This window comes from Epinephelus lanceolatus, chromosome 3 (assembly GCF_041903045.1).
Source record: "Epinephelus lanceolatus isolate andai-2023 chromosome 3, ASM4190304v1, whole genome shotgun sequence".
NCBI lineage: Eukaryota > Metazoa > Chordata > Actinopteri > Perciformes > Serranidae > Epinephelus > Epinephelus lanceolatus.
Genome location: NC_135736.1, coordinates 3,857,384 through 3,873,999, shown reverse-complemented (window position 1 = coordinate 3,873,999; position 16,616 = coordinate 3,857,384). Strand labels below are relative to the sequence as shown.

General features: G+C 40.7%; 1 protein-coding gene across 2 annotated transcripts; it reads left to right on the top strand.

The window, feature by feature from the left end:
* The first annotated feature begins 4,899 nt into the window (after positions 1–4,899).
* LOC117255379 (uncharacterized) lies at positions 4,900–16,616 on the top strand. Of its 2 annotated transcripts, XM_033624224.2 has the most exons (7): positions 4,900–7,729; positions 7,992–8,125; positions 11,193–11,291; positions 11,390–12,184; positions 12,406–12,548; positions 13,573–13,682; positions 14,460–16,616. In XM_033624224.2, the coding sequence occupies exons 2-7, from the start codon at positions 8,020–8,022 to the stop codon at positions 14,596–14,598; spliced, it is 1,392 nt and encodes a 463-aa protein (XP_033480115.1). In that variant the 5' UTR covers positions 4,900–7,729; positions 7,992–8,019; the 3' UTR covers positions 14,599–16,616. The 2 variants fall into 2 exon arrangements, with proteins under 2 accessions (XP_033480115.1, XP_078019575.1); XM_078163449.1 differs by lacking the exon at positions 7,992–8,125 and having other exon boundaries at positions 4,904–7,729.

Below are 16,616 nucleotides of genomic sequence, written 5' to 3'. Positions count from 1 at the left end.
CTCTCCCCACTTTTTGTTGTTCAGTGAGAGAACTGAGAACTGTCCTGACTGGATATTAAATCTGGGCTGGAATGGTGTCAGGGCCATTCTCATACACATGTGCAGGTCCTCATTGGTGAGCCTGGAACGATATTTAGTTTTTATTATGTTCATTGTGGAGAAAGCTGCCTCGCAGCTGTATGTCAAGCATGATCAAGATGTAAAGGGCTACTTTCCTCAGACCTGGGAAAGCTGTCTCACAGACCATTTGGAGCCAGAGAGTGGCAGGGTCAGTTCTTCCAAACTGCTCTTTCTCTGCTTGGAGATCAACTACTCGTCTCTTCCTCTGTGTTTCTCTCTGTCCCTTGCTCACATGCTTCTTCCTCTCCGTCTTCTCTCCCTGTCACCTGCTCACTTGCCTCTCCATCGTCTCTCCCTGTATTGATTTCTTTCTTTTTCTATATTTCTATCCATTTATATTTCATCTATTTTTCTATCGTCTTTCCGCTTGTCACTAGCCTCTCACCTCTCATCTGACTGTAGAGTCGCAATGTTAAACGCCTGGAATGCAGCGATTTGATTGGCTGGGTGGCATCATGTAGGATGGCTTAACTCGCATTGGTCTGTGCGTTTCCTGATCACCTAAATCGGTGCTGTAAAGACGAGAAAAGTTGTGCTGGTTAAAATAGAAGCAAAATGATGGTGCCACATCACAACATTATCACATGGGTCAGGTTAAAAACCCACCTATTCAGTTGTGCTATGTGCTTGTAGTGAACTGAGGTTGTGGTTGCCCTGAGAGAAGGCGACAACTAATTAAAGACTGAGTTTCACCTGCTCTAAGCTGTGGCTGCTGCCGGTGGCTCTGTGGGCTGATGATTCTCAGCTGCAGGTGATTATGCAGGAGGTGAACTGATAAGAGAGAGCCCAGGAAGTGGCAGTGTTTGTCTGGGTAGCGGAGCTTCATGCACGCCAGGGCAACATTACTGTTTGCATTCACGGAAGGTGGATGGGGGCCGTTCGTAGTTATTTAGGCCTGCCGGCAGTGAAGACAGGTAGAGTAGGCAATAGATGTAACTCGGCCATTCTGGATGTCACTAACTCGGCTTCTTCTCCGCAGCCTTTGTGCTCCGCTGTCTCGCAGGTTAACTTATATCACAGCGGTGCCTGGATAGTGTGACATGTGTGGTTGTGCTGCTGCTGTGGTCCTGCCTGATGCCTCCTGCTGCTGCTGTTATCATTAGTCATGCTTTTACTGTTATTATATACATATGATTATTGTCACATATGTATACTATCAGATATTAATATATACTTTCAACATATTGTACCACAGTAGCCGTAAATATTATTATTATAATATTATTATTTTCATTAATGTTGTTGTAAGCTACTGTCATTACTATCTGTCCTGCATCTCTCTCTGTCTCTGTCTCTCTTTCTGTCTCCTTGTGTCATACAGATTACTGTTAATTTATTATGCTGATCTGTTCTGTACGACATCTATTGCACGTCTGTCCGTCCTGGAAAAGGGATCCCTCCTCAGTTGCTCTTCCTGAGCTTTCTACCATTGTTTTTCCCCGTTAAAGGTTTTTTGGGGAGTTTTTCCTTATCAGCTGTGAGGGTCCTAAGGACAGAGGGATGTTGTATGCTGTAAAGCCCTGTGAGGCAAATTTTGATTTGTGATATTGGGTTTTATAAATAAAATTGATTGAATTGAAATTGAGATGTTCCTGTGATAGGGCTGCTGACAGACAGGGACCGGGTAAATAGGAGTGCCTTACCACTGCCCAGCTCTAAGTAGAGCATCTGCCACACCGTCAGCCATTCCACCGTTCCAGCGCTGGACCGACGAATCCCCTCGGTCTCTTGCTGCTTACGACCCAGGGTGGGCCAGTGCCACAAGCCTAGACCCCGGGGCAGGGTCTTGGCCAACCGGCCAGTTAAGTGAACTGTACATTTAAAATGTTAAAATTAGTGTTATATGTTTTGTACTGTGCCCCTATTATCCTAGTCTGTGTCTTCTTTTGTTAAGTGTAGCTTTTAAGAATTTTAATCAAACCACCAAAGCAGGGGATTCATGGGAAAGGGGGAGGAGCTGGGAGGGGGTTAGCTGGTAGGCAAGGAGGAACAAGTTCCGCCCAGTCTAATCACATCGCCCCATTTAGAGTGAAACTCAGCAGGCCCGGTGGCCTGGCCTGCAAGTGGTCTGCTCTGGCCTGTCTGTCTGTTTTGTTTTTTTGTTTTTTTTTGAGGCGCGCTCTGCAGCGCAGGTGGCTGTGCCGGCTGGCAGAGAGCCCGCCCGCTGTCAGAAATGATAGGTGCTTGTCAGCATTTGTCACAGCGATTGGTCAAAAAGGTTTTTTTTGTAGATTCAAGACATGATTAGTTTGTTTTGCTTTCCCCCAAATCAGCGCGCCTGTAAACTGAAAGCAGCTTGGTTGTGGAGAGTCAGGTGGAGCAGAGAACAGAGGGTGTGTACGTGTGCCTGTGTGTGCAGACTGTGCAGTAGGAGCTCTGCAGCTCAGCAGTGCTGTTACAATGGACTGCAAAAAGAGGAAAGGTGGAGCTGAACGGGAGAGAGATAAAAAAAAAGGGCCATTGAGGAGGAGGCGGCCAAATGTCATAAACTTACAGACAAAATAATACAATCATGTTGTTTAGTTCAGCATAATATCCGTTCATATTATTGAGAGGCACATTTGGTGAGGGTAGGGAAGAGAAAAGCACTGGACTGGAGGACTATGAGTAGGGTTGCTGCTACAGTTGTGTTTAATAGAGTTGTTGTGTGACAGTCAGTCTGGAATAATGAGCTTTGGTGATTACTTAGCCCATATGTGTGTCCGTGTGTACGTGCTCGTGTGTGAGCATGTAATGTGTGGATTGGGTGGCCTGGGTGGATATATGACTCCTGGCCTGAATTTTTGTCCCAGTCCGGCCCTGAAACTTAGTGTGTCCACATAAAGTGAAATGGTGTGATTTAATGCATGGGGTTTTGAGTGCTTACCTGCTGTGTTGTCTCATGCGTGGGCCCACTTGTTTGAAAGCCAAGGTCTGCCTCCTTATTTGAAATGACTTGGTGTGCTGTGGGGTTGAGGGCTGCTGGTTAGCTGGTGGGGTGGATTTGTTGGAGGGGGATGAGTTAAAGTTTGCCCCATTCTAGACCCTGTGTATGAAGAAGCTGCTGTGTGTGTTTTTTTGGGTCACTAACACCTGACCAAACCGGTTAAAGGTGGTGGCAGCTCAACTTTCACCCTACCCAGTTGGTTCTAAATTTACGTGAATCAGGGTTTATTACATTCTGACAGAAGTCCAGTGTGTGTGTGTGTGTGTAGTGTTTTATTTCAGTATGTTTTGAATTTTAACTATATTTTTATCCCATTAAAATGCCTTAATATGACACAATATGCATATATGTTTCAATAAATATGCTTTATAAATGTATCTATGTATTAAGGGAGGGGATTCAGCAATGTATATAATGCTGTGTCTAATAATCTCTTGTACTGTATGTGCATTTGCTATGTGTGGTTATGGTTGTTGTTTTTTTTATCTGCTGCACTCAAGTCTCTCTTGCAAAACAGATGTTTATCTCAATACTTATAAAATTGGGGGATTTACAGCAGACAGTTTTGTTTTTTTTAAAGTAGGAAAACAAAGCAGCAGAGGCTGAGATATTCTGACCAAGCTCCAAAAATAACTGATTTTTCATAAAGCAACTCAATAGCGTGTATCACATAGACTGTACAAATAATGGATGTAATGATGGTGATGTCACATTGGTTTGTGGACTCCTGTTTTGAAACCACCAGTACAGCATTTCAGCTGTCACCATCTTGGTTTTTTGGAGCCAGTAGTGACCATATTTGGGTAGGAGGCTGGTACTGTGGAGGAGCAAGGGATGGATCTGACTGAGAAGCCGAGGACAATGTCGGCAGACAGCTTATCTCTAACTAACCGTAACTTTAAGTCTAAAATGTAAACAGGTGAGTTATATAGAAATTCAGCCCCAGTACAGTTGGCGTGAATGTTGAAATAAGCAATAGAGACTGAACAGTGGTAAACATGTTTATTTCTGCTATAAAGTTGGGCATTTTAACATGGGGGTCTATGGGGATTGATTCACTCTTGGAGCTGGCCTCAAGTGGACATTCAAAGAACTGCAGTTTTCGGCACTTTCATGTTGGCTTCATTTTTCAACCCCAGAGGTTGTAGCTTGGTCTTTCATTAGGCCCCTGTGCCACCTCATGTTTGTGCAGCAACAAAGGCCTTCTGTTAATTTTTTTGAGTCTTTAGCCCAAGATGAGATGGAAAAAAAGACCTCGATGGAACTTTTCAGATTACCCGGGATTCTTGAGGGGCAGGGCTGTTTGCTGAAGAACACTGATTGGTGGAGCACACACTCGCAGTGTTCCGCACTTCATGGCACGGGCAGCCACTGCAAACTTTATTTCATTTCTACAAGCTCCACTTCGTTTGTGTTTTGATTAAGCATGGGTACCAAAACCCGGTACTAACTTAGCCTCAGAGCTAAATTATTAAAGACCGTAGTATAGGTAAGCACTAACGCTATTGGTTCTTTTGTGCTGGCGTTGATCTCCTCTACACACATCCATACATACACTGACGCGACACGGTAACCGGTGAACAGCTGAGCAGCCGCGGTGGAAACAAAGTGAAGATAACTCGACAATGACTCGAGTTGACGGCAGCTACACTCGTAACTGTAAGTGACATTAACCCTTAGTGGGTAAGAAGCCAGTACTTTATCAATACATGTGTTCAGCAAGCATGAACATGTAAACATGTAGACAGCAATATTCAATATGCTCCTTCCACAGTCTCTCATCCACCGTCACTAATGTTATGTCTTACACAAGGGCACAGCACGCTAGTTCGGCTGATAGCCAGTTGTTACTAATAAGCTCAAATGACAGCTGTCTGTATGTAGACTAACTTAGTTTGACACTTATCTTAAAATACTTTTAAACTTAGCTGCTGGCTGAGACAAACAGCCCCAACTCTCTACACCAGCATGTAACCAGCCAAGCTGGGGGAGCCAAATACAGGGCACACTCCGAATCATCTACGTCATCACGCTAATTTGAATAAATTTTCTGGAACTTTGAGGTGCGGTTGAAACGCAAACCACACAAATTACCAGGAATTCTTTTACCCAGGTAAATAAATTCCTGGTAATAAAGTTCCTGGAAATGTTGGTGGAAAAGGGGCTAATGCTCATATTTATAAGGCCCTGCAGGCTTTCTGTTTTAAGCTGTTGTCAGTGTTACATTTAAATGACGCACAAAATATTTATCTCTGGGTGGACAACAAAGCTTTCTGCACACTGCAGAGTGGTCATCTCTGTGTGTTCGTTTTATTGTCTGAGGCTCTTTTTTCACATATCAGCTAAATCAACAAACACAACTGCTCCTCAGAGATAACTGAAGGGTGTTGCAGTTAATCTCAGCTCTGTTCGGATTCCTCACTTCCTCTTAGTTTCTCTTCAGTTTACTTACTCAGCAGCTGGGTCAATCAATGGTTTCTGTCTTTTACGGTACAGTACATCACTATCTTACACAAGTCCTTATGAAAATACACAAATGACCATTAGCATACATATGAGAAAATCTGGAGGGAATATAAATTTTTATTCCCTGCTTTTCATACTTTATAACGTACACCTTAACGTGCAGGCTCCAGGCCCACATTATGTTTCTGACAGTACTGTTTTCCCTGGACTGTTAAATCAGGAGTAAAAGCATAGATGTACCCCATAACTATTTTGGCACTATGTAATTTCCATATTAAAACATTGCCTGAAATATTGTGATAGTGATTCAAAAATATTTTCATGTGAGCAAAAACAATTCCATGGTCTGCGCATATTTATTGAATTTGCTGGGGAAATTTCTTATTTTTCTCTAATTACTTTTATTAATTCACAGTGAAACACCCCAGGTGAAAACATAGTTTTTTCATGCACTGGTCAATTTTGAAATTTTGGCTATTTTTCTTTGATAATCCTCCTCATCTATTCTGACTGATTTCACAGAGAGATTTGTTCAAATATAGCAGCTTTAAAACTGAATCAGATGCAGCAGGTTTTATTTGCCAACATTAGTCTGCCTCACCTCTCAGCATCAGCTCTTCCTGTCATACCTGCTGTTTCTTCACTTTTAAAAAAAAAAAAAAAAAAAAAAGTCTATTGCCTCTCTGTTCCTTTAAGTGTCTTGTTCTCTCTGTACCCTGGCTTTTCTTTTAGTGGTCCCTGATTTTTGGTAATGCATTCTGACTTAGTCAGTCTTCAGTCTGCCTCACATGTTTACTTTTAACACCGTTGTGATTTCTGCACATCACACACCTGACTCCCTCTGTCAGATGGACTGAACCATTTCACAACACCCGCAGGGTTGGGAGAATCAGATGGCATATCTAAATTTGTTTCAATGATAAAAATATATTTATTTATTGCAGTGGCAGCTCCAAAGTTTTGGAACGATATGCCTCTGCATGTTAGGCAAGCCCCCACTCTGCAGGTGTTTAAATTACGCCTCAAGACACATTTTTATTCTTTGGCTTTTTCAAGCACAGCCTGAGTGATTGGTGTTCTTCATGTGACGCTGTGTATGTTTTTTATTTATGAGTTGTGATTGTGAGTTGTTACCTGTATTTTCTTTTACTTGTAAAGCACTTTGGTCTCAGCTCTGTTGTTTTAAATGTGCTTTATAAATAAACTGGTATGGTATGTTATGGTATGTAAATACATATAATGTATATTGTCAGTGATATAAATCAGAAAGTAAATTGTTGTACTTGAGCCAATTCTTGGCCCCCCCTTGGCCTTGGGCCGGGGTCATCTGTACCCTTTGATCCCCCCTGATGGCTGGCCTGGGTGGAAGCATCAAAAGTTTTATGTATTGATTTATTTCATTATTCAAAAATATGAAAATGATACCAAATGGCCACTCTAACCATTAGATGTTATAAAAGTCTTCATGTTGTTTTCATTATGATCACAATAAGGTTAAATAGAGTCTACATAAAATGAATTTACTAGCCCAGTGCACAATGTTTTGCTGAAAACACATGTTGGTACAAGACTTGAGTAATCGGCCTGACACAGACTGTTTCACAGAATGCTGACAAGAAAACTGCACATTCAGCATCTTTGCATTTTGTGAAATCTGTTCTTCCGTTCAGTGCAACAAGTGGTTCATGTTGTGCAATTGTCAAATAGATGCTGTTTTTCTATGTAGATCACACAAACTGTAAGTGCTATATTTTCCACAATCTCCAGCAGTGCTCTTCATGCCTTGTGACTTTGGAGGTGGCAGTTGTTTGTTTCAACCAGAAGCCCAAGCTGAGTTCACTTATGAGTTCACCGTGTCTGATTTAAATTGTGTTTATGATGCACCACTGGTGTTGAGATTGATTTTGGATGGCCAAGTGTCCTGAGTTTATTATCAACCTAGTCTGTTAGGTTCAACCTTAATCCGATTTCTCAGACTAATTCATTTGCATTTAGAGAGACAGGAGGCTCTAGCTCCGCCTGCTGACCAACCCCCAATTCCTGCCCCTCCGGCCACAAGTATAAAGAAAACCACACAAGGATGTAAAGTGTGTGGTACATATCCAAGCATTTGCATACTTCTTTTGTGGATTGAAGTTACAGAAAGTAAATAGATTAGGTTTTACTTTAAGAGATTTATATATTACTTTGACCGTGTTGTCATCTTTACAAGCAGAGGTAAGTCTTACTTTGTTTATAGCTTACATTCATGCTGATCATTATCCTGTCTTACACACAAAAACACTTTTAATCCTAGTTAAGGTAAGTTCTGCAGTATCTTTTTTATGCTGAGATGGAAACTTATTGACAGGGAAACAAATGAAAGGGGACAAATTTTCTTGTAACATAATTGGAAAAAAGGAAAAGAAGCAGCTCTTTCAGAGGCTAATACTACTTTTACTTTTTCTTTCTTTTTTTATTTTATTTTTTTTGCTGGTAGGGATCCAGCTCATGAAGCAGATGTAAAGATGTCTGTCGAGTACCAGGCCTCTACAATGACCAACATGGACATAGACAACAGTAAAGTTGGCTATAAGCAACTTTTAGACGATGGCAGCAAGCTCCGGTATTCAGGTAATAAAATAATAACTTCTTTCCAAATAGGGCTGAGAGATGTGACAACATAAACAATATAAAACACGAGACAATATAAAGTTCCCCTCAGCTCCACAGAAAGTAATAATATTTTGTTCACTGATTTAGTTTCATAGCCCACAACTTTACTGGTTTAGTTCAGACAAGAGACTTGCTTCAGTGTTTCGGTTTTCTTGCTCTCTCCCTCTGACAGACAGACAGACAGACAGACAGACACATACACACACACACACACACGCACACACACACACACGAAGACTCACAAAAGCCCTTTTTCCACCAACATTTCCAGGAACTTTTATTACCAGGAAAGTATTTACCTGGGTAAAAGAATTCCTGGTAATCTGTTTGGTTTGCGTTTCCACTGCACCCCAGAGTTCCGCAAAATGTATTCAAATCAGGCTGATGACGTAGATGATAGAGGGTGGTAGAGGGAGTAGGGGTTGTTTGTCTCAGCCAGCAGCTAAGTTTAAAAGTATTTTAAGATAAGTGTCAAACTAAGTTAGTCTACATACAGACAGCTCATTTAACTTATTAGTAACAATTGGCTATCAGCTGAACTAGCGTGCTGTGTCCTTGTGTAAGACATAATGTTAGTGATGGTGGATGAGAGACTGTGGACAGAGCATATTGAATATCGTTGTCTACATGTTTACATGTCATCACATTTAACGGTGCCATAGTAACAGTTTAATTTAATGAGATTTACAATAGCATCAGCAGAGGGAGCGAGTGTTTTTGCACCAGCAGGGCTCTAGACTGTGACTATTTAGTCACATTTTGTGACCATGGAGCACCAGTGCAACTTGCAAATACTATTAATATAACAACTGGCAAGCTGTTAGATTGTTTTCCAGCTCACAGTGAATAAATCCTCCCATTTTAAGGTGCAGCAGCAACAGTTTAACTTTGTGCTAACTGCTAACATTTCACTGTTGACCGGAAGCTTCAAGTTCACAGCAAAAACAACAACACTTTGTGCCTGAATCCAGGTGCTTCAATATAAAAGCACCAGTGTTTTGCTTTGATTTAATTAATTAGAACAATTCTTCATTAAAGTTTATTACAACAGTACTCTGTTTAGATATATTATGACAGTAGCTACTTTATTTAACTTTATTGTAACTTTAGCTCATTTATTAATTTCTATAATATTTTAAGTTGTCTACATTTCTTTGGAGGGTATATCAAAATATCACAATATACACAATATTATTTTGAAGCCATATTGCTCAGCCCTACCCCAATGTCCATACACAAAAATAGACATAAGCCCCTTTTCCACCAACATTTCCAGGAACTTTTATTACCAGGAATTTATTTACCTGGGTAAAAGAATTCCCAGTAATCTGTATGGTTTGCATTTCCACTGCACCTCAAAGTTCCAGAAAATTTATTCAAATTAGCGTGATGACGTAGATGATTCGGAGTGTGCCCTGTATTTGGCTCCCCTAGCTTGGCTAGTTACATGCTGGTGTAGAGAGTTGGGGTTGTCTCAGCCAGCAGCTAAGTTTAAAAGTATTTTATGATAAGTGTCAAACTAAGTTAGTCTACATACAGACAGCTGTCATTTGAGCTTATTAGTAACAATTGGCTATCAGCCGAACTAGCGGGCTGTGCCCTTGTGTAAGACATAACGTTAGTGACGGTGGATGAGAGACTGTGGAAGGAGCATATTGAATATTGCTGTCTACATGTTTACATGTTCATGCTGCTGAACACATGTATTGATATTGTTAGCTTCTTACTCTCCAAGGTTTAATGTCACTTACAGTAACGAGTGTAGCTGCCGTCAACTCAAGTAATTTTTGAGTAATCCTCACTTTGTTTTCACCGCGGCTGCTCGGCTGTTCACCGGTTACCATGTCGTGTAGGCGTGTGTGTGGATGTGTGTATGTGGAGGAGATCAACGCCAGCACAAAAGAATCGATACCATTGGCGTTTATCAATACTACGGTCTACAGCCGATTACTGATAATTTAGTACCAGGTTTCATCAAAACACAAATGAAGTGTACAATGAACCAGTACCAGTACAATGAAAATGGCAAAAGCTACAACTGTACACAGTGCAAGTTAAAAGGTACAGGGCATTTGAGTAGACTTTACATTAAAATTTTGTGTCACAGATGGATTGGGGTTTACGGTGTGCTTGAATCCAATCCTATTACTATTGAAACGGGACATTTTAGAAGGACATAGTGAATAAGGTGGAAAAGGACACAGACAAAAGAAGCAATCCTAAGCTGAAGCTACTTGTACATGCCAATATACACCATGAGATAATGCAGAAAACTGTCAACCACCAGTGAATTTGCCATAATGTCTATGTTGTGGTATATAGTATATTACATATCCTATATGTGGGCAATATTGGAAATCACTGAGCAGGACTGATCATAGCAATTTAGGATTTTCAAATTGTTTAAAGATTATTTTGTAGGGCATTTTGCTTTTAATGAACAGGACAGTGTGTGAAATAGGGTGAGAGAGAGAGTGGGGGGATGACATGCAGCAAAGGGTTGCAAGCCGGAGTCAGACTCGCAATCGCTGCAGTGAGGCATCGCCTCTGTACATGGAGCGCACAATCCACTACGCTACTGACACCCAGGATTTTCAAATTGTTAAGAGGATTTTTCAGATTTGACTCTCAGGACGTTTTTGAACCCATATCCATTTTCTCAATTGGACTTTAAATTTATCATTTAAATATAAATCTATTTAGATTTAATGCATGTCACCCTACCCAAATTTAAAAACGACAGCCGTCACTTTTATAGGGTTGATATGTCCACTGGTTTATTATACATAAAAGCATTATACATGTGATTTATGTTGGTATATGGAATATGCTGTTTTCAAAATAATAATAAATTGTGTTTTTCTAAAATAAATAATTAGTCAGCACTTTTGCTTGAAATTAATGTTTTGTATAATATTTAGCAGCTTCACTCAATTTTGTAATACGGATAGAGCCAATGAGCCACAAGTTCCTCAGAACACTTTTTACGTTTTAAATTTCTGTTTCTACTCTTGTTGTTATCCAGTATATGCACTGAGGAACAGCCCCTTCAGAGCTGCTACTGTTGGTCTTGGGCTGCTGTGTGTGCTCCTGTTGGCCGTGGTCATAGGTCAGAGTGTCCACTGTGAGTCAACCTCTTTTCTTTTTCTCTCAAATATGCACATTAGAGAGAGTTGCCTGATATCACTGATGTCATACTGTGATATATCTCATCTGCCACAGACCAGAAAGTCGGACAAGACCATCAGAACAACCTTAAAGCCATGACTAATGAGAAAGAGAAACTACAGGAGGATCTGAAGACAGAAAAAAAGCTTAAAAAAGAGCTTGAGACCTCCCGCAATCAGTTACAGAAAACAAACGATTACTTATCTAAAAGACGAGACCAATTACAGACCAACAACAATATACTGACCCAAGAACAGCAACAACTGAAATCTAGCCAAAGTCAGTTGCAGGCCAGTAACGCTGCTATCACCAAAGAGAAAGAACAGCTAAAAGCCAGTAAAGACCAGTTACAGAGTAGTTTCACTGTCTTGTCGACAGCCAAAGCCTCATTACAAAAACAATACGATTTAGTGCTAAAGCGCAAAAATGAGGTACAGGCCAGTTTTGAGACGGTGACCAAAGAGAGGGACAATTTACAGAACAAATTCAATAATGTAACCAGATCAAAAGACCAACTGCAGCTGAGTTACAATGATTTGATAAAGCGTGTCGAGCATTTGCAGGACAGATACAACTTCTCCACCAGCGAGAAAGACAAGCTTGCTAGCAGTCACCAAAACCTGACAATATCAAAAGAAACTCTGCAGGCCACTTATGACCTACTTGTAAAGGAGACAGATAAGTTGCGGGCTACGTATGCATCCTTGGTTCAGGAAAAAGAAGAGATTGAAAGCGATTGCAAAAATGCAACTGTGGATAGAGACCTGCTGAAGGTGAACAATTACAACCTGACTACTGAGAGAGATCAGCTGAAGGCGGAGGTTGAGAGACTGAAGGGACTGGTTCCAGGTAAGCTGAAAAAAAGGTACATATTCATCATTATTCATATTGCAAAATGCATTTGGCTTTCTTGTCAAAATGATGCTGGAAAAAGCTGAGAGATCTGGTAGTTATGCCATTTCATGATAAACAAATGCAAACTCCAAATGTCTTTTCCCTTAGAAAACCACTACTTAAAAACAACTCAATGCTTGTAAACTTATTGATCAAAAAATATTTTGCATTTTCAGCTAGGAAGTGCCCCACCGGCTGGAAGAGGTTTGAGCAGAGCTGCTACTTCACTTCTGTTAGCAAGAAAAGCTGGAGTCAGGGCAGGAGCTACTGTCAAAGCAATGGTGCAGACCTGGCGATCATAAAAAGCCAAGATGAAATGGTTGGTTTATCTGCGTGCATTTGCCTATATCTGCATGAATGTATGTGCAAGTGTCACCATAGAAATGGTCATGAAAGCACAATGAATTAGCTTCTTGGGGGCATTTTACTTAATTAAAGCTGCACTAATTGATATTTTCACATGGAATAACAACATGTTCTCATCCCAAGTTATCACACATCACTGCTTTGTCAGTGGACTTTAACGTCTACATATACTGTGCCAGGTATCTGGCTGTGTCTGCTGTTGACATTCCAGGAACCTGCAACCAACGCTGGGATGTCACCAAAAGCATGTAGTTAGGTTCAGAAATAAATACCATGGTTTGGCTCTTCACTCGTATGTGAAGCGAACACTGGGCTCCCAGGTGAAAGTCTGAGGTTGGCTGGACCCATCCATCACCCCTCCCACCTGCCCTAAAGGGACTTCACTGCTCCTTATATTACATCGTTACTGCCAGCATTTCAAACTGACACCTACCGCTGCGACAGGTGCCATCTGACTGTGCTATGAACTGACACTGCCTGATTACCTATCATACAGTCACAACAGGTGCCGTCCAGCCAACTGGTAGTGGATCAACATATTTTAAACAATAGAAGTAGTTTTATTTACCCTTTAAACTGATGGAGAAAAAAAAACTTAAGGCACACTACTGGAACTAACACTAAAGCTGCATGAATTGATTTTTTAAGCTTATTGGTTTTGGGGATTTGTGGAAGAAGTTGTAAGCACAACATTGACATAACCTTATAAGCTTATATGGTATATGTCTGGGAACAATTTATACACAGCAAACCATGTAGGTCCAATACTCACTCTTTTTTAGCTCTGTTTTTTGGTCTCACCAACTCCTGAGGGAGATATCTTCACTTTGTTTACCAGCATGTTTTGAACTACAGTGATAATTTCCTTCATAAAAATAGTGATTAGTGCAGCTTTAAGATATTTGTTCCACTAAACCCCAACAATAAATGTGTGTATCTCTGTGATGACTTTATATTTTATATCTCTTCCCTCACAGCTATTCATCAACGGCTTGTATTCAACTGACAAAGAAGTCTGGATTGGACTGACTGATGAAGGAATAGAAGGGCAGTGGAAATGGGTAGATGGGACAACACTGACCACAGCGTGAGAAACTGAACTCATATCTCTTAAGGCCCAGACACATCAAACTGTCTTTATTAAACTAGTGGCAACAAAAGCCCTGCTGCACTGCCTCACGTTGCTTAGTCTGCGCCAAAAAGTTACACGTAACCACACCGCAAATTCTTCAGCTGCTGGCCAACCAGCACATATGTTCTGCACCTGCATGAGAGGAAATAACTACAGTCTACAATCGTCATACTAAAAGGGAAACGGAAGACCATCTTGACACTAGTTAGCTAGTTGGCACATTAACAACACAATCCAATGTTGAAAGAACAGAGCATATTCACCGTGTGCCAGTGAACAATAACACAAACCATTGGGAAATGTTTCTGCTGAAGAGCTCAATGACTATATATATAAATAAGAAAATAATCTGACCTAATGTTACAAGTTTGTTTTGGTCTCATTCCCTCTGGACTTTAGCTCTTTGTTTACTTTCCTCACGTCTGTTTCTCCTCTTGTGTGCTGAGCTGAACCACCAGCAGAATTATTTCATTCACCAGTTGGCTCCGTCACTGGTTCACTGGATCACTCTATCATTCTATCACTGTTACTCAATCTGTGGAAATAGAGCCGACTAGCACTGATGAGCGTCAACGATCGGGGACACGCAGCAGCTACGAGGGCCATGTACACTCACCTGTGGCCCAGCATTGGTGTGTCAGGGCCTTGAGAACCTGTCAGAACATTGATTCTATTCACCCAAGGGTAGAAAAGTATTCATGCTTGTTTGGGATGTGTCCTCTTGTCCTGCAGGTTCTGGGATAAAGGCCAACCTAATAGCTATGACGGGAGGAACCAAGACTGCGTGGAATTCTGGCACCGTGCAACAGGAACAGGCGCCTGGAACGATGAGAACTGTGATCTAGAACAAAATTTTATCTGTGAGATGTAGTTTTCCTGTACAGAGAGGTCTAGCGGTTTGGTTAGCCATGCTGCCAGCTGTCTGGTGCTGATGATAATCATGTAGTGTAGTACTAAAAATACAGATAGGGACTGTTGACCGCAAATTAGAAATAATCAAAATATCAGACACAGTTTGCTTAGAAATCAATATTATGTGACCAATGTACACTCAATGGCACACAGCACTGCTAACAGCTAAAGCCTGAAATGTACTGATTGTGATAAGTATGGTTTTGTGAAGTGAAATTTAGCAGATGGCATGTCTTGGTGATGTGGAACCAGCTTGGTGCAAAGGGCACTGAGATTCTCATAGGTGCACATGCTGTAGAAAGAGTAACGTTAGTGGTTTAAGTCATTTATGGAGTGTGAGCTTGCTTTAAAATGAGTCCTCTGGCACCAAGCCCTGCTCTGCCAATAGTTTAATAATGCTGGCTATTTTGCATTCAGTTGTTTCATCAGTTAGTTGGCTTGTTCTGTGACTAGGGGCCTGTTTGAGAAAGCATGTTTAACAAACTCGGAATCTAACCCTGAACTCTGAGTTGATGAACACTGAGATGGAAAACTTGTGCTTTCAGTTCCAGAACAGCTGATCAGAGTCAGTTTAGTCAACTCTCAGTATGTTCACTCTGAGTTAAGTTTGTGAGTGCTGAATGAAAAAAAGCCATCATCAATGGAGCTCCGATACTACAATTCACCATAGCAATAGGTAAATGAAAGGCAGAGCCGCTATTTTAATCCAGTGGACATAGAGGTTTTAATGCATGTATGTGTGGACTGTAAACATTGATCCAAAGAAAAAAAAGAAAAAAAAAAGAAAATAACTTCTACTCGCAAAAAGACAGATATGCAGGGGTTTGATTCTGAGCTGAAGTGACTCAGTCTCGGAACCCATCCTCTATTGTCTGACGGCAATACATATGCAGATATCTGTGTATTGAGATTAAGGCTGACTTGATGCTGTGTGATATTTTATTGTGAGGTTGAAAACCACTGTTTGAAGAAGCAATTGTGTATAAACGCAGTAACTTAAGATAGCCCTGAGTAACAAACTATTATCCAAATAGGATTTTGATTCTGACAGTAAACTTCTGCCAATTACTGCGCTTCGATACACGCTTTGAAACGGACTGAATCAATGAGGAAATGAAACAGCATGTCTGGCTCTGCCAGAGGGAGGAGACAGAGAGAAACTCAGGGTTTGCTGGTGGAAACCTGCCAGTGTGCAAATTAGGTTTACAAAGTCAGTTACCAAAGTAACTAACCCAGAGTTTAAGTTACCTCTCTTACTGGATGGAAAACCCAGAGTTTCCCTCATCTCAGGGTTAACTTACTCAGAGTTTTCACTAAACCCGCTTTCTGAAACAGGGCCTAGGATGAAGGTTCACACATAGTCAAAAAACAACCGCTCAATCTGTGCTTTAATCATTTAAATGAACATATGGAACAAAGGCTGCTCACACTGAAGAAAACATTTATGTATTGATTCGTGTAAATATATTAAATGAGTGTTTGTAATAAATGGATTCACTCAATGTAATAAATAGAACTCATAGAGTTTGACAAGACGCTCAAGTAATTGGGACACTAAGGACAAGTCACCTTAAATGTAACGTGTTACAATTGTACCACAGGTGTTTTCTTTTGCTGCATAAATGTCAGTTGTCAGTATCAACAGGATTCGTCCACTCTGAAGAAACAGCAGCTGGAAAACCAGTTTGGCACAAACTAAGTAAAAATTATGATCCAGGGATATTTTTCAAATATAAATTTTTGTTTGTATGTTGTGGAGCTAAAACCCACACTGTAGTTTGCATGTATCTGTTCTTCTTCAGTTAGCATAGTTTTCACGTCATGTATGCTAGTTCTGGTCTGTAAGGAACTCCAAAGCTCATTTGTAACACGTGTTCATTTGTAACATGATCATTGTATATATATATATATATAATATTGTATCCATATAACTTTTATTTCTGTTTTTGTCAATTAAACTTGCAAATATAAATGGAC